Source organism: Bombus affinis, chromosome 5 (assembly GCF_024516045.1).
Source record: "Bombus affinis isolate iyBomAffi1 chromosome 5, iyBomAffi1.2, whole genome shotgun sequence".
Taxonomy (NCBI): Eukaryota; Metazoa; Arthropoda; class Insecta; order Hymenoptera; family Apidae; genus Bombus; species Bombus affinis.
The window spans coordinates 16,384,869-16,409,818 of record NC_066348.1 but is presented as its reverse complement, the minus strand read 5'-3'; the positions used below and the strand labels follow the sequence as shown (position 1 = coordinate 16,409,818).

Genomic DNA, 24,950 nt, shown 5'->3' with positions numbered 1-24,950 from the left:
GAATTTCAGATATTAATAGACGATTTCCAGTGCTCGCGAACCGAGGATAATCTCGACGGATGATTGGTTTTCGTTCCCGGCTCCGATAATCTCGATTTCTGCGGGCTTATGGCGGTTCGCGTAATCTACCCCAAAAATACGATAACAGCGGTGTTTTTCGATCGACCAAGGTCGTGCGCCCCCGTCACCGATTCCGCTCAAAGCGCGCACGTCGAGTTTCAGATCCTTTCTGGTCTTAACCTTTTGTTCGTCGCTCGTTCGAACGAAATGTTTCAAGCGGTTTCGCGAGTCCCTGTAAAGCCACGATTCTGATTAAACGCGATGCCTAGCGCGTGGTCGAGTGTTTCGCCTTTCGGAGAATCGAAGAGGGGAGCCGAAATTCTGCAAACGATCGACAAATCGACATATTCGTCGCGATAGTAGCGACGAGGCAGATATAGGGGGAAAACATAGGAGGAAAGTGCGAGGAACTCGGATTTCTAAGCAACAACGTGACGCGACCCTCCGGGACCGATCTCCCTCCAATTTATCCCCGAATATTCCCTCGAAAATCTATTTAGGTTTGCGTAATCGATTATGACGCACCGCTAGAAGTCAACAGGACGAGGAACAGGGGTTGAAATATTCGACGATCGAGGGTTCGAGAAGGGAATTGGTGCATGGGACAGCAAGAACGTCGATCGTGATTTCGACGTCTTCGTAACGCCAGACGAATACGTCGTACGCGAGACACCTGCACGCGGTGACCATTGTCATCGCGACGAGTCGGTGCTTTTTACCTCGGAGAAATCACGTCGTCGTATCGAATGACGCGCGATCGACGAATTTGTCTATCGTATCTATTTCTTCGATGTACGATAATAGAGTACGAGGCGTCAAAATTCGACGTTGACGTATCGCGTGTGTATACACGTTCGATGGTAGAAAATGATTTGCGCGATTGATTTACAACCGGTATTATCGCTATCTATGTTCGCGTTATTTACGAGAGTAGACCAGAGGCGAACGAGCAAAGAGCGGTTTCCTTAGATTTTCAGAAAATTGACGAATTTCTGACTCGTCGAGCTGCGACGTATACGGAGACACAGTGGCACGTAAAGTATACGGAGCGACGGGGGTGAATCGATAAGGTCGCTCCAGACGACCTTCGAGGACCGGCCCAGCTCACGGGGTGTATAACCCCCGAAATCCAGCCGTGATAAAGTACGAAAGGCGTCACCGCGTCAAGGTCTTCCTTTCTCCCTATCGGATACGTGTTTTGCCTCGGAATCTCGATCGCGAATTTGTCGTTCCGACGTATCGAGACGGAAACGAGCCGTGTAACTCGACAAAAGGCAGTAAGCACGGAATATCGACCTACGAGTTGGTTATCAAATGCAATTTTCGAGTTGGATTTAAAGCGGACCATCCGCTTGGCTACGGCTTGCAAAACGACGTGAAAATACGCGCAATGCGTATAACAGGTGTAAGAATATATAGGAAATATGCGAAGCGGAGTATTCGTTAAAACATTCGCTAAACGAAATACGCTTTTGCTTAAATTTCGTTATTTATTTAAACGAGAAATGATACTAAACGCTCTGGCGTGTAAGATAACAAAATAGGGGAAGGTTACGATTAACGCGCATTTAAGAGTTAAAGATACAAGTGTAAGGAAAAGAAATAAACTAAAGCCTACGTTTTCAACGAGCGCATTTGTCGCAGTATTTACGCAGACTCGGATTTGTCGTTTAATCTTCTACGCAAAAATAGTCTAAATTTGCATAAATATCTTTTAACCACGACTATGGATTTAACCAGAGAAACGGATATTATCTCCTCTTTGATGTCGTTTCCACCTTACGTGCGATTCGACCGTGAACATTTCGGCCTGAATCACGACTTAAAGGGAAATGTCCGTATCTTTGGGAGATATGGCGGCAAAACACGGGAATGAAATATCGTGAAAGTGGCCATTATCGACGCATCTTGATCGCATTATGGAAGCGAAAGTGTACACGCATCTAGCCACGTTTCTTTCGTCCCGGAAAAGTAGGTCACGAATTTTTTCTACGCCATTACCTTCTCTCTGCCGACGACCAAACCACCCCTACTATCCGTCCTGCCCTACCTCACAACGCAACCCTCGCAGCCCTCTTACGTCTGCGTGCCATCCATCGATCTCCTGCCTCGCTAACGACCTACCGCTTAACCGACAGCCAAAATACCAGTGCTTCGATTATAACCGTTTAATTTCTTCGTTGTTTGAATTAAACGAGTTTAATTCGACAAACTCGATCGGCTACAACGGCGTTCGACGTTCTCGGTGCTGTCGGGTAATTTTCGACGCAATTGCGAAACTTCTATCGCGAATACCTATTATACGGAACTCCAAAGGACACTAGGAGAAGGGTAAGAGGATCTTTTTGTATAATTTTATTAATACTAATTACTAAAGTGTCTTGTAGCGCAACGACGATCTTGTTGATAAAAGAAATCGAGCGTAAGTCAAAAGTCTATCGCTTAGATTTGCAACGCGTCAATTTGCTAATATCGTTACTGGCTAAATTGGTAAACTGGTGCGTTTCGCGGTGACACGCCGTCGATGAAGTGATTTGAATTAAAATTGTGCAACGCGGAAGACGTCAAATTTCTAATCAATAGACGCGTAATACGCTGTGATCGAAAATTCGTGATCGATCGAACCTACCTTTCCTCCTATCGTTTCTTTTCTAGCTGCGCGCGACACGGCAAAAAAATGAGATTACAAATGGCAAATGGGTCGACTTTCTTACGCATCACCAAACGACCCTTTTGCTACCATTAAGTAAGCACGGAGGAACAAAAGAGACGAGGCTGCGAACAGGTTCGTTGCTTCTTTTCCCGGTTTCCTTTCTCAGTCGCTCCCTGTTCAGGAGGTGAACCAAGGCAACGAGTGTATTTAAAGCCGCGGCGAAACCTTCCGCGCATCCGGTCCCCAACGACGACATCGAGGATGGTCCGTTCGCACTCGCCACCGCCGCACGAATCCGACGTGTTCGTCGTTCGACGGCAAATTTTATCCGAGCGAACGAACGAACCGCGGAAAAAACAAATAAACAAATTGAGTAGGTAAACAAATATACGGACGTACGCGGAAACAAACGAGCGAAAAGTACAAACGAACCGACGAAAGCTGTAAACAAGAAAAATGTTAACGAAAAGCGCAAACAAAATGGGAAAGGGGTGAACATTGTGCTTCGACGAGTTATTAGCCAACTAAATTGTTATTACGTGTTATATCATATTAATTACATAGAACGTAGAACGCAACTAACGTCGATTCCGAATTTTGGTGTGTTGCGTGTTCTCTGCGATAACAGCGGAAAATATACGTTTCGATTATCGATAATCGATAAAAAAAGAAAAAGAAAAATACGACGCAGGAAGGGTTAATACAGTGCACGCATTCGAGGGAGTCCGCGTCTGGTTTGCAAAGGGATGACCCGCATTTAACTATGTCGTCTCGCTTTTTCCTACTTTTCTCGATGCTGTGCGCTTTGCGAGACGCGTCTTTTTGCTCGGCTGATTTTTTACCGCGCGCTATTCGCGCGACTTTACGCGCGTTACTCGTGGTGCGAACAAGCGTTTAATAGACGGCCAGCGTCGATCTCGAGCGGAGCGCGTTTCAACGACATTTGCATACAGATTAAATTCCGAGAATAAGGTTAAGGTTACAGCTGTTCCACTTCACGCTTCGAACCAAGCTGAATTAGCGTGGCTCGTTAGCGCGTGAATGCTCCGCCGACGACGTGCAGCGAGGACCCGGCGCGCGAATAAATTCATCTCGACTCTCGTTTTATCGGTCGGTTGTTCGGTTCGTCCGTCGAATCTCGCGTTTATTCGACCGCTCGTTTCTTTCCAAGGAGCGTAAATTTATTTTTATTATTAAATGATAATAACAAAAATATGCTTTCGGTGTACCAAAGCGAACAACGTTTCGAGATAATTCGCGTTGAAATTTACAGAGACGAGAAACGTTGCAAAATTTCAGATTCGAACTGTTTACGAAAATCGTTAGGTACGTAAGGAAAATTCGAAGTTTTGTTAACGCGTACAAATTATCTGTTAACGCGCAGAAACGTGAAAAATGGAAATCGTATCCGTGACCCTGTTAACCACATTGCCCGTCATCGACGTGGTCGAGCCAGCCAGTAGCTAGGCAATGGAGATCGAGAAAAGTTAGGCGGTGGAAGGCCGCGTTGAAGAAGCAGATCGATCGGAGGTTAAATTTTGCCGTTAGGATCGCGTGCAGCGTCGACGAGTTTCTCGAATCGCTGGGAGAGACGATCGAATCGTTGCATTATTGACGAGATCCTCGAGGAGGGTCGCTCAACTTTCGTTATTAGCCACGAATAATTCGTCATCGTCGACGCTCGTCTACGACTGGAAACTTTTCATCGTCCACGTCGTTTATTTTTTCTCCGTTCTTTTTGTTCGTCTCGTTCGTTCGTTTCGACGCTTTTAACCGATCGTGTCCCGTCCGACTATCGCTGCTCGAAAAAAAGTAAGCGCGTTGCGTAATTTCGTCAACTTCCAGCCAATGGTGAAAACTGTATGAGCTCGACGTGGGCGGACAGAGCAAAGGGTGAGTCGGTTGTTTAAGTCTTCAAATCGAATTAGCATGTCTGAGTGAGTTTCGATCGTTATTACATCGGCTCTCTTTAAGCGTAACCAACGACCCTTCTCGTCGCCGTTTTCCCCTTCTGCTTCGTTCGCGCTGGCAACCACTCGTCTTGCAACTTCTTCGAGGTACGCGTTTTTCAGACCATCGGTTTTCATAAGTAATCGGAGCAAATTGAGAACGTAAACGGCGACGAGAACTCGAAAGGAAGGTGGCGCGCGTACGAGAAATAAAGGACACGAGGTGCTAGCAGAAGCGGTCGACACCCAAGTCCGCAACGGTAGCTCGTTTCGCAAGCTGGAACGCGCTTAGAACCGAGTAACAGTTCGCCAATGCCTTTGCAGGACTTTTACGAAAGATACTTTTGCACCGTTATCCGCGTCGAGCGGTTGCCACTCTTCCGTTCAATTCCGTTTCCCGCGGCAAAAGGAAACGCAAGGCGCCCCACGATTCTGCATTCCACGCCTTTCGACCTACGTCGTTTGCGTGTCGTTTACCATTGACCTCTGTCTATCTCTCTCAGGCGTTTACGACCATCTTCTCGCAAATACGGTGTAGAAACGCGAAACATTTTCGAAGATTTCGAGAACTAGGTTGGCGAGTTGCATTCGCGAAGAGATCGCGAAACGCACGCTCGTCGCCGCTGAAACGCTTAATAAGTCGCCGAAGAACGATCGCCAATCGTGCTGTTTGCGAATACGTTCGTCGGTGAGCATGCGACTTAACGCGTCGCGTCTCCCTGGTGCGCATTAGCGAATGCACCGGCGGGCCAATCCAGCGTTAAACGTCGACTTTTCTCGCCTGGCTGACGATCTCGAACGAAACAAACGGAGAGAAACGAGCGTGTTCACGGTGCAGGGAAACCGATATCCAGCCGCGAAGGGTTAATCTTTTAAGCAACGCCGCCAGAAGCTGCTCCAGTTCACGTGCCACCGACTTCTTTCCCCCGCCGGACTGATTATTGGAAAGCTGATTAACGCCAACTGGGTCGACGCAGCACCACGCTGCTGCCTGCTCGTCCGACGCTTGTCGAAAAATCACGAGTCGCGGCGCCCGTGGACAGCCAACGGAAAACACCACCGACTTCTGGAATTCGACGACGAAACCGACCCGGTCACCTCGATTCTTAATACCCCTATCGAACCGGCAACCCCTTCATCCTTCTCTGCGGTCTGCCTGTTTCCTCGACGGACGGGCAATCTGGGTCAAGCACAGAGTCACAGTCTTCCTGGATTTTCCGATGACCAACGTTTTTTTCATTAGAAGCGAGTAGGTTGACGTAATTGTTTGTAAACAGATAGGTACGAAGAAGAGGCTCGAGACTCGTCGCATAATTATTCGAAAACCTCGACAAACTTTGCCACGGGTTTCCAGTAATCTTTTCGACAAACTTTTCTTCGTTGTTTCTCGAAAGTTTCTTTCTGTCGCTTATTTACGTAGAAACGAAACTGAAAGATGGATCGCTGTGTCGATGGTCTCGCGGGCGTACGCGCGACCGAGAATATTTAGATTAGAAAATGTGTGGCTGTACGAGCGATCCCGTGCGCGTCTGTGCCGGAGGAAAAAGTTGCCGAGTGTCGGCCGCGAAGGAGAAAACGCGTGAAAACGACGTTACGAGACGCGGTCGCGAGATGTACGAAAGCAGAGGGAGAACCAGATAGCGTATACTTTTCCTCGTAAAATATGTATATGCGAATTATATAATTCGTTCGGTAATAGCTGTAAATATAAACACGTTCGTTCGACGATAATTTGCAGTAACATCCGACCAAAAAAAGAAAAAAGGAGAAAAGAATGGAGCGCCATCGAAATTTCTCGATAAATCTGTCTCGGGAGAGGTCATCGCCGCCTGCGATCCCGATAAAATTTTGCATGCAGAAAATATCACGTCTGGTTCGTCTGGTTGTAGCGCCTGCGCGACGATACTCCGCCAATTATTACATAACGCTTGAATCTTTCATTATCAGATCTCTGGGAAAGGAACGATCGTCGCGACGCTAACGCATCTCGGTAATTACGTCGTTACGATACGATCCGGAATCAACCTATATACGACGCGCGTCTTTCTGTATAAATGATTGCGCTACATACGTCTATTTCCAAACGCAGGTGTACGTTGTCGCGGTAGATTTACCTCGCTTAAGGGCGAACGCTAGAAGAGACGAAGGTTCTCCGAAAGTAAGAAACGAGAGCGACTAGCGCTGACACGAGGCTGAAAATCCGAGTATCGAAACGTTACGCCACTCGCGCGAGTTGCGTTATCAGATTTCTTAGCGGAGCAACGATCTCGCGGCGACAGTTAGCCAAACCGCGACGCTCTGGAAACGGGAACGACGGTAACGAACACTGGTTCTCCATATACGCGACCGACATATTAGAACGCCAATTACCCAAACAATCCACGGTAGCAACCTACGTAAGCCGATAAATAACCGCTTTCAGTTACTTTGCAACGCTTGAAAGATACGAGAAGAAAAAAGAAATCGCAAGTAACCGCCGATTATCGTTAGACTACGGACGTTTCTGCAGATTCGTGAAACGCAACTTCCAACCACTGGATCGCACAAAGGATCGCGCATTTCCGCGGCTTTAAAACCCTTTGAGTGCTGAATACTCGCGGCCTATGTCGTCGAATATTTTTTCGTTAGACCGAACTCTGTCGATTGACTATTCAAAGCGCAAATCGTAATAAGTTATAGTAATTCTTTTGCACGAGATTAAACGATTCAAGAGCGTTATTTTTTAGTTATTTTTAATTATTTATTATAAACATTGAAATTTACAGTTAACTAGAATTTGGGTAATAAACTAGAAAACGATAAACTAGAAAACTAAATTTAGTAAATATAACGCAAGTTAATGATTTAGTTGTGTGTGAAAAATTCAGTGCTTGAGAGAACTAAAAAAACCAGATGTAGAGTTTTCTTACAAGTGGTGACCACTTCAACGATAACGAGCCGCTATTGGCATTTGTTTACTGCCGTAAGGAATGCATTTATATTTATTTCACACAAACGTAACAGTATTACTTCTGCGTGGGTGTTCGGAAAAATTGAAAAACCCATACATGCGTCCTTAGCCCATGCCGGGCACTTACAGAAAGCGCATATATATGTCCTTAGTCCACACCGATAGCTTTCGCCAGACACCTATATGCGCCCACAGCACTCAAAGGATTAACTTCGTCGACTCTCGAATCTCGCCGTAGTTCCAGCAAACAAAGACGACTGTCGATGTTCGAAGGAAATCTTTGACACGGAACTCGAACCAGAAATCAGATCGGTATCTTGCATCCTTCCTGCAACTTCTCTGAAAAAGTAATTTTCGTTCGGAAGAAAATTGCGACCGGAAAGGAGAAAAGCAGCGGGGTGCAGAATGCGAATAATCGAGAGTGGAAGAATCAACGTCCGGCGTATCGTAAACGAGCGGCGGTCTATCGTAAATCGAAACGATATTAATAGCCGTGGTTGCGGCGTTGCGTGGCTGGCGATCGAGCGAGCGAACGAGCGCTCGTCTAACGCCGGCACTCGTACGCGAAATCGCCGATAAACTTCGATAAATAGATTGCGTTTTCCGCTATCGGCATGCAATGCCTGACACGCACTGTGTCAAGGCCCCGGTAAACGTGCGCGCCCGATGCTAATAGACTCCATAGAGCGAGCCAGACCAACCACGAGCAACAGAGAGAGGCAGAGGAACAGAGGTACCGGCTCTCCTAGCCTCTCTCCAGCTGCTTACTACCGTTTCACTCTCTGCGTCTGTCTAGTCAGGGCTGTACCGATTCGACCAGTGACTCATCCATCGCGCCCATTCGCCCATCGGCTCCTCGAAATATTTAACGCCTTCCGCCACGTTCGAATTTCGGCTCGCTATTCCTCCGATAGTTCGTTAAACGTCGTGGGTTTAGCTTTTACTTGCAAGCGATGATAAGCCTGGCAACACCGACAATGTCACTCTTTGGCTCGCAATTATTCGTTAGTTCGGTTTCTCTGCAGAAGATAGACGACGGTTCTAAGATGAAACCATTTCGCGTACGTGATAGCTTCGATCTTATCGTAGACAGGAATCGTAGTTGTGTCTATCCACCTGAAAGTGATATCCGACCTGTTCATCCAAATTGTTCATCCTGGTAATGGTTGCTCTTGGTAATCTTGATATTCTCGGATTAAAAGAACCAGCTTAAAGCAACGTCTATCTTTCTATCTAAATCGTTGGAACAATAACGATCTTAAGGGACGCGCATTGTCGAGAAAAAGAAGAAAAGGAGCAACGAGCGCTCTGAACGCGCGATACCCTTCATTCCTTCCTCTATCCTCCACTTATTTTTATTTCCACTTCCATCTTCTAGAGTTTTTGCAAATTTCGCAGGTGCTGCGAGAACACCGAATCGACCGGTTCGACCGACTCAACGTACGTAGAGCGATACGAGTGTTCGCGTGTTGGTTCGCGAATGGTCACGGCCCTGCATCTGGGTCTAGGCGAGCTCTGGCGAGCGAGAGCGAATCGAAGATACCGCGAATCGGTGAAGCACGAAAAGGACGAGTTCGGGATAGAGACGATGCGTTAGACGAGAGACGGAGAAATACGAAGAAGGCGGCAGCCAGCGTAATCAATGACGCGTCGACCTAATTTACAAAGTTCTTCCTACACGCCGGATCGTATCGCCATTCGGTTTTTACCCCCAACTTCGATGTACTCGCAAGCCGGAAGTGTCTCGATTCTCCCTCGCGTTCGATTTCCCTTTCGTCCACGCGCGTATCCACGTCACATCCACGGAACGTACTGCTCAGCCGAGTCCTTGAAACATACGCACGCATTAGGTCGTCCGAAAAGTTGCTTTCGTTTTCTAAAGAAATAATGGACGCGCGACATTTTCCGTTTTATGTTATTTTATCGAATTACGAACGACCCATTTTGTTCTATCGAAATAAAGATCACAACGTTCGACAGATTAGGTTTCATATTTGTATAACGACGCGTCCGTAAAAGAAAGACGCTTTTCGGACAACCAATACCTTCGATAGATGAGCTAGAACACAGGTTCAAAGTTTTACCTGTGTTTGTTTGAGCGTACTGTGTACGCGTAAACGATCATAATTAAAGCAAATGTTGGATTTCATTGGAAACGTCTTTCGCGAATTCGTATTTCGCGCTTCTGGTCGAAACCTTTCGTCGAAATTGATTTGCCTCGTTATAATTACCACGTCGCTAAGAATCGACAGAGAGGAAATTTCCGTGTCAGTTTCTACACCGAGGAAAATCGGTTGCGGCTTTCACGATCCGCTCGACGTCGGGTCCACCGGGGGCTCGCCAAACACGGAGAATCGCGTGTGGCCGTTTTCGCGATGTCCTCGAAACGATTCTCTCCTTCTGCGTGGCTTTTGCCACTCGATCGACCGCCACATCGACGACCATCGTCGATTTCAGCGACTCGGTGATTGCCCCTTTACGACGATGGAGCAGGAATTTTAAACCAGCGTACGATTTGGAAGAAGCTATTAAAAAGGTTTTAAGAGCAACGAGCGAAAAGTACGAAAATGCCAGCGACCGCAAACTTTCTAAGACGTAACGTTATGGATTCTGGTTATTTGGAGATCGGTCGATGGATCGAACGTCTCAATCATTTATTCGAATCGCGAAATTTGTCCGGCACTCGGAGAAACTGAAAAATTATCGAAGATCCAGAAATAAGCGGCATGACTGACGAGGTTTATCCAGCTTTTCGTGAAATTATTCCAAGCGCCGTCTGACGACCCAATTTGCATCGACGACCGCGTCCACGTGGTGTTCGGAAATAATTCCTACGCTGTACTATCGTCGCCGCGTCGGATCGACCGCGGAAGAAATCTCCGGTTTACTTTATATACAGCCAGACCTACCGAAATAGCTGTCACTCGAATTAACCACGCGTCCGATAAGCGTCGTATCGTGCGATATAAATTTCTTTACGAAGAATAATCGCGCGTATCGTACCATCGACGAATGTCGTCCGACGAAAGTAAAAAATAGTTGGTTTTGAAAAATTACCATCGCGTCCCTCCCCGATCGATTTCCAACCAGACGGACTAATGGCGACGGAAATGGACCGTTTTCAACCTTTTTCCGTTACTTCGACACGCGTATATCGAAAAATGACAGGCAGCGTTTCTCGAGCGAACAGCGCTCGAACCTTCGACGAACGACGCGCAAAGGGCGTTCGTTAATTATTCTCGTTCCACGACGCGGTAGCGTTTCCTTTTTTACTTCACGGACGACCCTTTCGATAAGTTTTTTCAAAGTTGCCCTAAACGCGCAGATGGCTGTCGAAGGGTTCCAGACCGAGAAGAAAACGCGACGAGAACGATGGAACGCCGGACTAACGGGCGATTTCCGGTTTACCAGCGGCTCTGGATTCGTGCGACGTTATCGTTGGACCGATAGCCAGCTCCGTGGAAAAGAAACGTGGGCCGATTCCGTGGGAATAAATTATCACGGAGAATTAGCACGAGGACGTTGCCCGATGTACTTACTCTTTTCCGATCGACCGGTGCCTCCTTTTCTTTTTTTTTTTTTTTTATTTTTTGTTCTGCGTAGAACCGAGTGCTTAACTAACAAAGACTTCTTATCGCGACCGAAATAAAAAATTGATTAACCCAAATACAGCGAACCAGTCCAACCCACTTTTCAACGCGGTTCTCTCTCTCTCTCTCTCTCTGGTCGACGTGTTTGCTTTGTGCAACGCTGTTACACCGTGGACCGGCTTTTCAAAGCCGGAAGAACTATTTTTCCACACAGCTTTCAAAACTATCGCGCGAAGCTGAGCTCCGTGGAGAGAAACGGCTGTCGTCGACGCGGGATCAAAGGAAGGCGCACGAACCTCGAGTTTCGTGAAAGAGCGCGGCTGTATCGCGTCCCGCTGTGTTTCCGGGAGCGTCGTTTGTTTCAACGTTTTCACCGACGATAAATCCGCTACCGATAATCCCGTTCGATCTGATATTTGCATGATTCCGCGGAGTAACGACACTCCATAGCCGCGCCTCGTAAATCCCCTCTAAACGTACAACCCTATGCCCGGGCACGTTCCTCGCCGCTTAAAAACCCATCGGCCAATGGATTCCGCCAGCCTGTTGAATATGCAACGAGGTAATTCCGGCGGAAAAACCATCCGGACGACCGATGCGACGAAAAGAACAGCGAAAATCGTAAAGGAAGGAATGTAAAATTCCTCGTTCGACCGCGACGATAGGGAACGCAAAGGGGAAAAGCGCAATTTCTATTATCGAGGCGATTACCAACGCGTTCAAGCGGCAGGAATCTCAACGAGGTTGGAATCTAGATCTAGACGCGCGAACACGCACGCGGATCCCTCGTTAGTCGGTGGGCGGCCCTTCAAGGGCGCGACCAAGTCCCACGACCAGGCCAAGGGTTCTTCCTCGACGATCGTCGACGATCCCCGACGAGTCGAGGGGCTGCCACGCGAGTACTGTACGCGTTAACGCGCGATCGTGACACGAACCAGACTTCCGTTCTACGCGGTTCTGTCTCCTCCTTACCGTTTCTACTTAGCTGATCACCGTCGTTTCCCTCGTTCTCATATCCGACCTAAGCTTTTCCTCTTCTCCGCGATACACATCGGGACCTGGTCGTATTTAATCGAAGGTTGTACCTTCTGCCACGTTGGCGCGTCTTCGCCGGCTAACTTATCGCGCGAGGCGTTGAAAATTGCCACGCGGTATCGCGGGTCGGGTGGATCGGATAGATTTAGATAGTTTCGGGATTAAGTCAATGTCGTTACACCGTACGTGGCGATCGCGTATGTAAATCTACGCGTTCGTAGAATCGTAAAGGGACCGCGATCGTATAGAACAGAGTACAGAGTTTGGAAAGCTGGAAACTAAAAACAGTTGGATTCTACGAACGTTCTAAACGGTACTATTCCGGTTTTAAGATGGATTTGCGTTCCAATAGCACGGCCAACGAAAGGAACGATGGAAACTGGCGAACGTGATTTATTTACGACTATTAGTTGTGAAACGTATTTGCGGAGAGTGTTTAATTATTTCGTCGCGAATCATCGATAATTTATCCGCACGGAAATATCCAGACGAGAAGCTCTCGTTTTCGCAGAAGCACTTAGCCAGTCGATTATCCAAGGGAAATCGTTTGACGCGCATGGAAGCCGAACTTGCCAGGTAAAAATAATCCTATGGAGAAACTGCATATGGAGAAGCTGCATTTTTCCAGATTCGTCTAATTTCAAATTTAATCTCTTACGTATAGCAGAAACGGTCGATTTCTTTCGAGAAATCTACGATCTTCGAAAGTTTCTTCCGTGGAAAGAAACGATCCGAGCGCGAACGAATCCGAGAATCAAGGAATAACCTCTGACACGATCAGAGGGTGAAAAGATAACGGAGAAAGATTCGAGCCGTGAGTTCGATCGCGTGGGATATTCGCTGACAGTTTTATTGTAATTCTAATGCCTCGTCCACGTTCGCTTCCAACGACGGATTCTTTTATCTGCGCAGAATTACCAAGCCGACCGACGTTGATTTATAGACGGGACATTACGCAAGCTCGACGTTATCATCCAGAGAGCCCATAAAGAGATTAGAGAGAGGGAAAGAGAAAGAGGAAGGAGCGTAACCTTTTCCTCTCCGCGCTTTCGCAAATTAATGGCCGCCGAACGGTCGGCTATCGCGGCACCAATAAACAATTGGCTCGATTTTTCCTCTTGACCCAATTAGACGGCGTTCCGGAACGCGTTTGTGCGGCTCTTTTTCCGAGAATCGAGGCTCGCTCGTTTCGCGATCGGGAAATTATTTCGTCGTGGTCGCGCGAAAGCTCGGCAGTCGAAAGACGCGGTTCCGCGAGCGTGCGGTGAATCGATTCGCAACGAGCGTGAATTACGACGACCAAAATCGTAGCGCAGGAAGAACCGCCTTCCGGAATTCCTGCGGCGAACGTGCACACGCGGGCGGCGCCTAAAGTCGACGCTATCGTCGATCGTTTCGAAGCGTTAAAAAGGAAGCGCTAAACAAGGCGATGCAAGGTCGTCGAAACGTTGGTTCGAAAGTTGTTGGATCGATTTTGGGCGCAGCTCGATCGTGCCGATTAATTGCTCGCCTCTTGCGTGTACATTACGCTACAGGATGACGCACGCGTAACGCGGTAAAAAGAACTTTTAACTCGCGTATCTCTTTGTACGATAGTCTTAATCGCCTCTCACTTTTCTCCATCTGCGATCGTTTTCCACGTTTTGCGTCATGCCGCGGCTATACAGCTCGTTAAGAACGAGGTAACGTCTCGGCATCGTGCAACGTCACGAAGAACCGAAAAATCGAACAGGATGAAGAATATGATCGCGACGATAGGATCGGCCGTGAACCGTGCTCGATTACGAGCAGCGATCAACGCGCGTCCCACGTACACGGAGAAACCGATTACACGGTTCGCGTATCGTATCCTTAACGGCGCATTCTTCAACGGAGATGTCATCAGCCTAACAATACGCCGCCGATCGTTCGCGCTCCCGCGCCTATCTCCGTGACACGCCGACAAATCGCGAGAGATAAAGCAACGGAGCGTCGGTTTCCGCGACTCCGCGCGGTCCGCTTCCCCTTGCACGCGTTCCTCTGCCTCTTCTCCGAGAGAGACGTCGTGCTCGATCGCTCGTACTCCGACCGATGATGGGACGAGCAGGCTGAAAGGAAGGGACGAAGAAGGAGGAAAAGAGGGTAGGCGATATCGGGGCTAATAACGTTAAAACGACACGGAATTTGGTCGTGCAACAGGCTGGCGTACGCGTATCACGAGGTATGGTACGGTGTTGGTCGCCTCTCGCGCTTCTCCTCTGCGTGTACACGCCATGTACACGCCGATGTGCGCGTGTGCGCGTATTTACACGCGGAGACAGGGCTCACAGGTTAGCCTCGGCCCACATTGGCATAACACTTTCACTGACGTAACACTTCACTCTAAACTGTTGCGTTGCCATACACGTATCCCTCCCTCCCTTCCTCGCGTCCTACCTGTCCGCCGCGCCGTGATACTCCGCGATGGGAATGATGCCCTCGTAACCGACCTATCGATACTTTTGTATACTCGAAGACTCCGCGAGTCTTCTGTTTTCTTTCTTCTCTTTTAAGGCTACTTTTAAGACTGCTTCGACGATCTCCTTTCGTCGCGTTTTACAGCTCGCGATTGTCCCTTAAAAAGTATCTAACGGGTGTCCTAACGTTCGTGGCCAAGCGTACAGGTGCTGCGAACGTGCGGATAATTATACGATTCTGCAAATGTGCGTGGAATTTGTATCGATTTTATGCCCGAGTCAACCTTCGTCTTCCCTCTCCAAGCTGCCGATACAATTTTTTCGAGAGATGCACGCAGCTAGAGAGACGTTTGACACGCGTACGACAATTACGAAACGTATTATCCTAGAATACTCGAGTTCTGCGAATAACAACGTCCGAGTAATAATTACGTTCGTAATCTACGCAAAACACGCTGTGTGATTATCAAATTCTCGTTATTCCGTATCCTCGACAGCATCTGTCGACTTCTTTTTCTTTTCCTCGGTTCGAGAACGGCACGACTGTCCTCCGTTCGGCTCTTCGTTCGCCGAAGAAATCGCAAGTCGGATACACGTACGCGCGATGAAAAATCAAACGACGGCGCGCGTCCGTTCTCGGCAGAGATGGAATCGCGTTGACATTTACGTCGAAGACGCGGTCGATTCGAACGTGGCGTCGAATCTTCCGGGTACGCGACGAAAATCGTTCTCCGATTATTATCTATGACGCGATAGCTCGGACGAAAAAACACGTGCACCTTTTAAAACCGGGAAATCCTTGAGCGATGATTTACATACGTATCGCGGTTACTGGAAAAATGATGGAGAAAAACTCGAGGAACGAGCGGCAACGGGATTTTCCGGGCGTTAAATTCTCACCCGGCTTTTACTCCGCTTGAATCGTTATCGAACCTTTGCTACGTTTCAAAATAGCAAAAGGGATAGAAAAAAGGTAGACAAAAAGACGTAGAAATAAAAGCATCCGTTCGAATGGAAGTAAAATGTTATTTACAGCGTGCGCTCTTAACGCGTTCGTTCGCATAACTTTATGCTCTCCAACGAAGCCTTCTTTCGTCGAGTTTCGCATTTCGTTTACGCATCGTCAAATTTCCGTAGTCGTACGAACGTATTAGCACGAACGGTACTTAGATAAATACGCTTAATTGTGATTACCGTGTTTCTAATTACCGCGTAAATATTACGATAGATACAATGGTGTAGAAGTAATTTTCGATCGTTTCGTATATCCTTCTTATCTGATTCGAATTAAGACCGTTTTTTCCTGGTTGCTTTGCATCCATCTACGATAATTATCGCGCGAATTAGACGTCCGTAAACGTCGGTAGGTGGACGGGCAAACGGAGGAGACGAGGAACGAAAATTTCCATCGTTATTAGCCAACTCGGTGCCGAGAGACGACAGAGTCTGTTCCTGGGGCTTTCCAAGTTTCGATAAAATCGGTGGAAGCTATTCGGTTGGTAAACAGTTACCGATTGAAATTAATACGGACGTCTAACTCGGGCGCGGCCCGGTAACCATCGCGCTGTCGAGGGAAGGCCAATTACGACACCGGAAGCCAAGTTATTCGCAAAGACACCTGCTACGGTTGGACACCGATCGACGAAACGGACCCGTGTCTCGAGACGGAGCTACGCGATCGATCGACCGATCGATCGTTTTACTGGCTAACCGTAACCCAATTTCGTGCGTCGGTAGAGAACGCGTGTTGCGTGTACGCGTTTTACGACGTACACGCATGCACACGTACATCGCTGGCGTGTAGTATAAGGAAATTCCCGATCTCGCGAGCCGTGATTCTCTTGCGAAACTGTTTACCTGCCGGCGTATGGGATAGGTCCAAGGATAAAAGATTACACGAGTCTCTCCGCGGCGTTAGTCTCTCGTCTCTCGAACGACACGGTTCGCCTCCCTCCATTTTTGTTTATACTTTTCCGCCGCTGCTGAATTCGATCGGCCTACTTTCCCGTCTATTCTGTTACGATGGTTCGCGGTGACGATCGTGTAACGTCCGTGCACCGAGACCGATTTTGAATAGCGAGCGTTTCGATTCGTAGTATCGGCGTTCTATCGGCCATCGACGAGGTTTCTTTTGTTACGAAGAACGAGTGGCAGTCGAACGAGCATCGATTAACCGACATACGCACTTTCCCAAGTCTTGTTTCATAGGAGAAAATAGCGAGAGAATTGTCTCGATACCCAGGCGAATTCCTCTTCTCAACGACTCGGTAGCTGACAACATTTTCATTCTCTTCGAGCATCGAGTCGCGTCGCGTTGACTCTGTTTCGTACGATCGGAAAGAAGTAGAAGAATCTTAAACGGTTTGAACGTTGAAACGAAAGGATGCGCGATTTTAAGCGCAACTTTTAAAACTTGCGAAACTTCCGACACTTGCCACGCTTTCAATATGAAAATTTTAAAGATCGAGCACCAAAGACTTTCGAGAGTTGCGAGCTGGAAATTCGTAGTCGAGCGAAAATCTGCGTAGCGTTGAAAATTTACGACTCGCTCGAAAATTGAGATTCGAATGGCATCGCCGAACACGAGATCATCGACGCGTCGTTCTCATCGAACTCCGGAAAAAAAAGCGCATTCCGACTGCGGAAACCTTCAAGGTCCGTTCATTGTGTCCGTAGAACGCTTCCTTCCCTTTTTATTTAACGATAAAATACCGTGTTATCCGGCTACGGGTCCCGCCGGTATAATTAAGCGCGAAGGACACGCGGGTCGGTAACTTAATTCCCACGAGCGGCGTGCACGCGGCTTCGTGACTTCTGCCATGCGTTTCCTCGCCGGCGTGTTTCCATGCAATTTTCCTGACGGCCCATCGCCGGCTTTCGCAACCAAGATTAACTTTGCACGACAAGAGGAAACGGTCGAGGAACAACAATGCCAACCGGTTCCTCCTGCAGCCGAAAATAATTGAGGATGTCTCTCCATCTTGTTATCGCGTTGCCTCCTTTTTTCTTTATCCTCGAATATATCTCGCAGCGAACTATTCGCCAAGATCGTTTGAGAAAACATTTTTATCGTTGAAAAATTTGTCAAATTAAATCTGCCAAAGCTTTGGCCGCGTTATCGCGTTCTTATGGGAGAAAATTGTTGCTTTCGAGAGTGTCTCTCGTTTATCGGCAGTCCAGAAGAGCACGTGACGTTAAGACGCGTTTCCACCGATCCGATGGGTCACGTTTCAGCGTAACAACAACAAAGCATCGGTGAACGATGACACGACAGCGAAGGCGCGAGTTCCAGCTACGTCGGTTTCGAGAATGTCGAAAAAGCCGCGGGAGATTGTTCGCCGGAAAAAAGGGACTCCCTCAAAGGGACTGTCGAGGAAGTCTCTACTGTAAACAGACCGCGTGCATCGGCTTCGAGAAACTAGGGACGCTACACGGGGGCCAACGATGCACGTGTTCCCCGTTAGTACGCCGTAACTACCCTCGTAAAACCGCGTTCTCGTTTCCGTGTGTTGTGCTTTCGAATTTTTTGTCAACCCTTCTCAGTCGATCACGAAGACGGCACGTACACCTGTCACCAGCCCTCGTCTTAACGATCCCCAAGATTTTAACGCCGTGCATGGGAACACGCCCAGGATCACCGTCTGTTTATGTACATACGCGTTCACTCTCGTTTCGCTTTCGAGAACCCTTGGTGCGACGTTCCTCTGACTCTGCGACACCGGACCAACTACAACTCGACGCGTATGTTACGGTAATTACGCTGATTTTGTCTGCTTTGATAGATCGTAAATACGATGCAAGTCGGAAGCAGAGCCAAACCGAAACGCAAAGGATCGTGATAAATTGATGAATGATACGAGATTACAATCGATATTACAAGAATGAATCGACTCTTCGTTCCTACGAAACCATAAAACGCCATGTTTCGTTTTTCTAATTTGTGCTAAAAAGAAAAAAAAAAAGATTTATCGTTTTGTCCCATTGATAGAAAAGATATATATCGTGCGAAATAAAGCGACGAATAACGCAAAACGCGTTCTTCCAACGGCGAGTACACGCGCACGTAGACGGTGTTCCCTGGCTATGAAAGCGATCTACAAACATGTTTCTTCTGCAGCTTCCTCTGTAGCTCTTGCCTGTTCGAATTATAGGCGACGCAAAAATTGCTCGATAGAGAAACAAAGGCAGAAGGTTTGCGTTTCTGTACAGCGAGGGAAAACATGTTTGTAGAGGCAGTGGTAGATTTCCAACAGGTGGTTCTGGGAATTCCGTCGAGCAGACTCGCGGGTCGTTCAAGTTCGAATTTCCAGCCGCGTCGAGTCGATCGAAGAAATTAGCGAAGCGTCGAGGAAGTTGCGGTCGGTTCGAGTTCACCGCGTCGAAACGAAACCTCGGGTAAATATTATCTCAAGCTTTATACACGGCGGAGAAATCGGAAGGGAATGGTCCGCGAGTTTCTGCCCGGCTTCCGCGTCTGCTTTCGAAAACGCTTTACTCGTTTTTCCCTTTCGGCGTATCGCGTACGTAGTCGTCGACGTTTCGTACGAGAACCAGCGACGCTTACTTTGCACGTTAGAAAACGCGGCGATCTACATGGGCGAAACCGATTCGAAGGAAGCCGAAGAGAAAGACGGAGGATCTCGTGAAAGTAGAAAAAAAAGAGGGTCTCTGGTTGTTCGTCACGGGGCTCGTCGCGCTTCTGTCTCGTTGCGTATTTACGCGCCAATTTAGTCCTTTCGCGAGGAAAAGCGGCTACGGTGACTCACCGCCTAGACTCGTTCGCCGCGTATCGAGTCACTCCACAGACTCGACCGGTGCCCTAAAATCGACTCTGCGATTGCTCAAGGAATTCCTTCTCTAAAAGGGAACGACTACGCGCGTTCGTATATTATAATTTTCCGATTTTTTAGATTCGTTTTTCAACCGGTACGATCGCATATACCGTGTTTAAACGCGAAAGGGAAGAAACCTGACCCTAACCTAACGCCATCTAAAGTCACGGAAGTCGAATTTCGATACGTTCGAGATCGAAATTTTCTGCCAATTGTCTCGCATCTACGAACGATATACCTCGCGTGATATTCTGCGTTTCCGACGATTTCCGCGAATTCTACTGGCGCGACGATCGAATATGGCGCTAGTTGGAACGAGTATCGCCTCGGGAGGGGTTATAGGTAATGCCGGAGTGCCACGACAGGGGGCCCTGACCCCGATTGCAGAAAATGTCAACACTCTGGTTACGTGGCCGCACTATCGCCGGCCGCGAAGCAAACGCGCGCACGAAAACGCTCGCAACGGCGAACGTGGAGCGTGAAAATGCGCGAGAGGGGGGAAAATACACGGGTGCGGTGGGTGTATGGGTGCGTGAGCGCGTACACAACACACGTAACCGCGGTACGCTTTGGTGTCTTTAAAGTGGCCATCTTGACTTCACTTTCAAACGCTCCGTGTGTCTTGCTATCGGACTGCAGAGAACGAACTAGAGAGAAAAGGAGACGGAAGGATACGGGGGAAAGCAGAGGAAAGACGGAACACGGTGTACGCATTGTGGCACCGTGTGGCAATACGAGGAAGCCGATTACTCAACGATCCAGGATCCCTCCTCGTTCAACGCTGGTTACACGTGATTCCGCCTAAACTCCGCGTCGTGTCTACCGATTCATATTCGTCGAATCTTTCTTGTCTTGTTCCTTTTTCTTTTTTTCTTGTTTCTACGTTGGTTGACCGAACACGAGATCGAAGTGCGTTTTCTCCGACGATACAAACAACGAATTACCCACGAGAAAATCTACGTTTAGCAGAGAAAATTCTAGAATCTTGACCCGCGGGTCGATGAAAAAGTAATTGGATGAAAAATTGCGTTTCGTATCGCTGTGTGATTTTGAAATGACTTTTTTCACCCCGTAGTAGAATTCCATTTAGGGGAATAAAAATGTATTTAGCGCGATTAACCCGTGTGCGACGTAAAGGCTAGCCGGGTGAAGCATTTTAAACATCATCGGTTCAAACGCCCGAAATATTCGTTTGAAAATGTGAACTGTATTAATCTGTACTGAACTCACCGTCAATCTTCGTTATCCCCGCCATTTCCCCAAACCATCACCGTACATAGACATCGAAATTCGTGATAAAACGCGACCAAGATGCGAAGAAATAAATTCGAGTGGAAGGGAGTGGCGGCCGGTCGAAGGGAGTAAAGGAGGAAGATGCATCGATGGCAAAACGGTGGGATATCGATTCGCTGCACCTGTTTTTCTTCGACGAACAGCCATAGAACGAGGGGAGAGAAAGGGGGACGAGAGAAAGGGAAAGGGGGGAGAGAGAAAGAGGGAGAGAGTCGACGCCGGGTCTCGAATCTATTTCCGTGGGGCCCTAACCCGAGTGTCGAGAGACGGAAACAGACGGAAACAGACGGACGGCGGAAGAGAGACAGCGCAACAGAGAGACAGGGGAAGAGGAGAATTTATGTGTTTGGAGAGGGTCAAGGGAACGAGGGTAGCGACAAGTGCAGCAGAGTCGTACAGCTGGATGCAACAGGGGGTAAAGAAACGCGTTCCCCTGTCACGCCTGCGTTATCCAAACTAATTTCTCAGCGTCGCATGAAAATCGATCTTTTTTAGCCGCGTTCCAACGAGTTCCTAGGAAATTTGAGTTGTCGCGCAACTCGTTCCGCGAATATTCATGTAATTTCCGTTCGATGAATCTCGAGCCGTTGAGAAAAAATGCGAATGTTTGGAGAAAGGAAGGTGAGAATTCACCGATATCGTCGATTTTCACGCGTTCACCGATCGACGTATCTATCGCGAGCGTGACGACGCCAACGATTCTACGTGAAAATCCACTTTTTCGTCGGTTACGCAGGATGCACACGGCGAAAGTGATGCGTGTCGAAGAGACGAGACAGTCGAGTCCGACAGAGCGAGCAAAAGTGCACGCGAGAGTATACGCGAGAAGTTCTTTTCTCTCGTGCTCGTGACTCGAGAAGTTCACTCGGTAGAGAATAGAGATTCACGGACGTGAACTCGGAATTCGTTTCGATCTAGCTAGACACACGGTTTGCGAATCGAGTTTCTCGCATTATGCGAGAGGGTAGCAACCGATAAGGAGGCTCGAGTATTTTTGCTAAAAAAATTGATCGACCGGCGTAACTGGATCGATGCTCGCTCTTCTGCGTCGGTAAGCAAAGCGGAAACGAACTACCGGCCGCAAAATTCTTACCGACAGTAATTGGAACGTAAATACGTCGACGACACGAACGACATATTTTCGTCAATATTTTACTGGAACAGCGTTCTAATCTGTATTTATAATAGTTTTGCTAGAAAGTACACGGTTTCTCACTTTCCAACCGCTTTCTAAAAATGTGAAAAGAACAACGGCGAGCACCCATTCCGATTCGTGTTCTAACGGCACGTAATTGGCCGTCGCGGCCTGCGGTTGAAACGGAGTCGCGAAGTCTGCCGCGGATCGTTGAAACGTAAGACGCGCAGTGAAAATTTCCGTTCCACTGTATCGTTGCAACGAAAAAGAAAGAGGCAGAAAGATGGAAACAAAAACGTGCAACACGAATCGAGTAAACGTTCGAAACTCTTCTCGATCTTGAATTTTCGAGAACTAGAAACGTTGATTCGATTAATTTCTATTACCGTTTTTAATCGGAGCCACTTTCTTCCTTTCCTTTAGATGCTTGCAATTTTTCTTTGTTATCGTTAAGCACTGGCAGACAGAAAGACTCACCCGCCCCTTTGATCGTTTTAAACGCTCGGGTTAAAGGCTAAGCGTCTCACGCGGCCTACAAAAGGTCGTTACCACTTTAGCAGTGTCGTGCATAAGATACGTTTGTAAGACGGTCGCATGCACGTACGTACGTACGACACACGCGTTAAGCATCGAAGCAGAGCCGAGGACGCGCGAGCGTCCCGTTGTCGCTTCAGCAGGTATGTTCCGAGTTATAGAACACGACACCTAACGCTCCAAGTGGCATAATATTTGCGCCGCGCAAGCCTTAAGGTCGTGTAAATACGTTCTTCCTCGATGGTCGTTGCACGTTCCTACGTCTCGAGGCTGACTCGAAGCAATCGCGAAATCGCGTACGCACGTAGTGTGTTGTTACGACATGGCTGTAAATTGTAAGAATTGGGCCACTGCGAACACCAGCGCAGAGCTTTGTGTACGTGCACGTCATACGCGAATGTTGGCTGCTTTTTTTTCGCGTCGACGCAAGAACGCAGGCGCAATTATCGCTAACGCGGATGTCTGGTCGCGATTCGCGGGGCCTTGGCCGGTTTCCCTTTCGGAGTAGCGAATCGGCATTGTTTAAATACCAAGTGTAGTTCGAGCACGAGTCCAACTCCCGATGTATACGTCGTTCGTTCGTATCGATGTAAGATACACGCTCTCCCATGGAACAACCACGCAAGCAATTTCTATCGTACCGACAGGGAAGATATTTACGATGGTAAATCGAGCCGCCTGATGCACCGGTAAACGGACGAAAGTATCGATAATGTAGGATCCTGGAGATATAACTACGGTCGGTAACGTAGATCGGAAACAATGGTAGTTTAGCATACGACGGCCGATATAATAGATGGAACAACGATCGAAATTGCAAGATCGTTAAAACACCAACGACACGAGCTGCGGTCGATCGATGGTTAAAATCGTGAAACGAGTACGTGGAAGAAACTTACCTTTACTCGTTTCAGGTTGAATATTCTCCGTCTTGATCTCTGCCCTCGTTGCGTACGGGATGGAAGTTGGAGATGCTTGCGACGAAGGAGCCGCCAATTTTTCTGTTACGAGAAAAAAGAAAAGGAAACCATGGTTGACGATGATAGACCACGTGCTTGAAATCTCGTCTATTTACGAAACTCACCTGCTAACAGAGGGTTGGCAGCCGCGATGTTGTACCTCTGCCGTCGACAGGAAGGGGTTACGGAAGTTGTAGTGGACGTGGGTTGACTGGCTTCAGCCAAATCAGCTTGCAGTTCTCGAAGGAATGTGTCTAGCGTGTCAAAGGGTTCCTCACCTGTGACACCAGCCATTCCTTCGCTCTCTTCCGCCGGCATGTTTGGAGCTGCCGGTGTCCCCACAAGAGCACTCAATTCCATCGGGGAAAATTCTACCGATTGCCCTGTGCTGCTTTCCTGGTGAATCGATAAAGTCTAGTTATCACTTGCTTTCGCGCGAAATCGATCCTTTCGTTCGGATGAAAATCATCATGACGGACGAACCTGGAGACATTGCGTTAAGTCGACCATTTTGCCGTCATTGTCAGGGCACCAAAGTAGCTCGTCGTCTATGAAGGGCATGTTTGACTCCTCCTTGGGCACGAGGGTGGAGGTCAGCGTGAGGGTTTGCGATACGGGGACCGGCATCGGGACCCGTACCCTGCGGCGGGGCCTCTTTAGCCACCCCCGCGCTTTCTAACATCCAAAACCACCTCTGAAACGTCCCCACTTTTCGCCTCCTTCTTTTTCTGCTCCACGGATTTCTCCCTTTCGATTTACGCGCTACTCCGATTCCCCTGCAACAAATAAATTACATTTGTCGTAGAATGAACCTCTCAACGAAACGGAAATCATTAGTTACGTTCAAAAATTACTTTCTCTCGTTACACGGAACGAGTATGTTCTTGCGAGCTAATTCAACGATCGTTCCGACAGTGGTCGCCGCGATTGTCGACCTTTAGCTGGACGTATTCGTCGATAGCGAGAAACGGCTCGATAGGTTTAATTATTGTGCGAACCGTGAAACGGTCCCGATCGATCGTTCAGTTCGTCGATGCAAAGCAAACCGATTCCAATAATTAGAAGTTGATGCATGTAGAAGCATGTAACGGGACAGGTAACGCTGGCATTTCCATGAAAGTGAAAACATCGAGTGAAAACTTTCTTTCTGGCTTGTAGGTTGTTTCACTTCCTGTGCGCGTAACCTCACTCTCCTGCCGCCGCTGCATTTCTATGCAGCTTCTACACGCCGCTGTCTTTACGTAATCCTCAGCCGCGAAAGAAAGTTTCCATCGTTGCGAGGAGGTTAACATCCTCTAGCCTACCTATTCAAATATCGTTCGCTGCCCCATGTAATCGGGAGCAACGCGCTGCGTTCAAAACGAGGCGATCAAATATCTATATACCCGCATGGAAAGAGAACTCTCCAATGAAACCTTATTATTTCCTTTCTTTATATAATCAATGGAAATTTGTACGAAGCAGAAACGTCACTAGGAGCACTTGTTTTCTCTTAAACCCGAAACATACATATGGATGATATTGT

At 48.0% G+C, this 24,950-nt stretch overlaps 1 protein-coding gene across 4 annotated transcripts in view; it reads right to left on the bottom strand.

Annotated features, from left to right (window-relative positions):
• The window catches only part of LOC126916644 (ecdysone-induced protein 74EF), a 143,085-nt gene that overhangs the window by 80,056 nt on the left and 38,079 nt on the right, over positions 1-24,950 (bottom strand). For all 4 annotated transcript variants that reach the window (XM_050722636.1, XM_050722639.1, XM_050722635.1 and 1 more), the window contains exons 2-4: positions 23,909-24,201; positions 23,551-23,821; positions 23,366-23,467 (exon numbers count right to left, since the gene is read on the bottom strand). In XM_050722636.1, coding sequence (XP_050578593.1) covers positions 23,366-23,467; positions 23,551-23,821; positions 23,909-24,052 — 517 coding nt within the window. In that variant the 5' untranslated portion in view covers positions 24,053-24,201. The remainder of the gene's footprint in view (positions 1-23,365; positions 23,468-23,550; positions 23,822-23,908; positions 24,202-24,950) is intronic.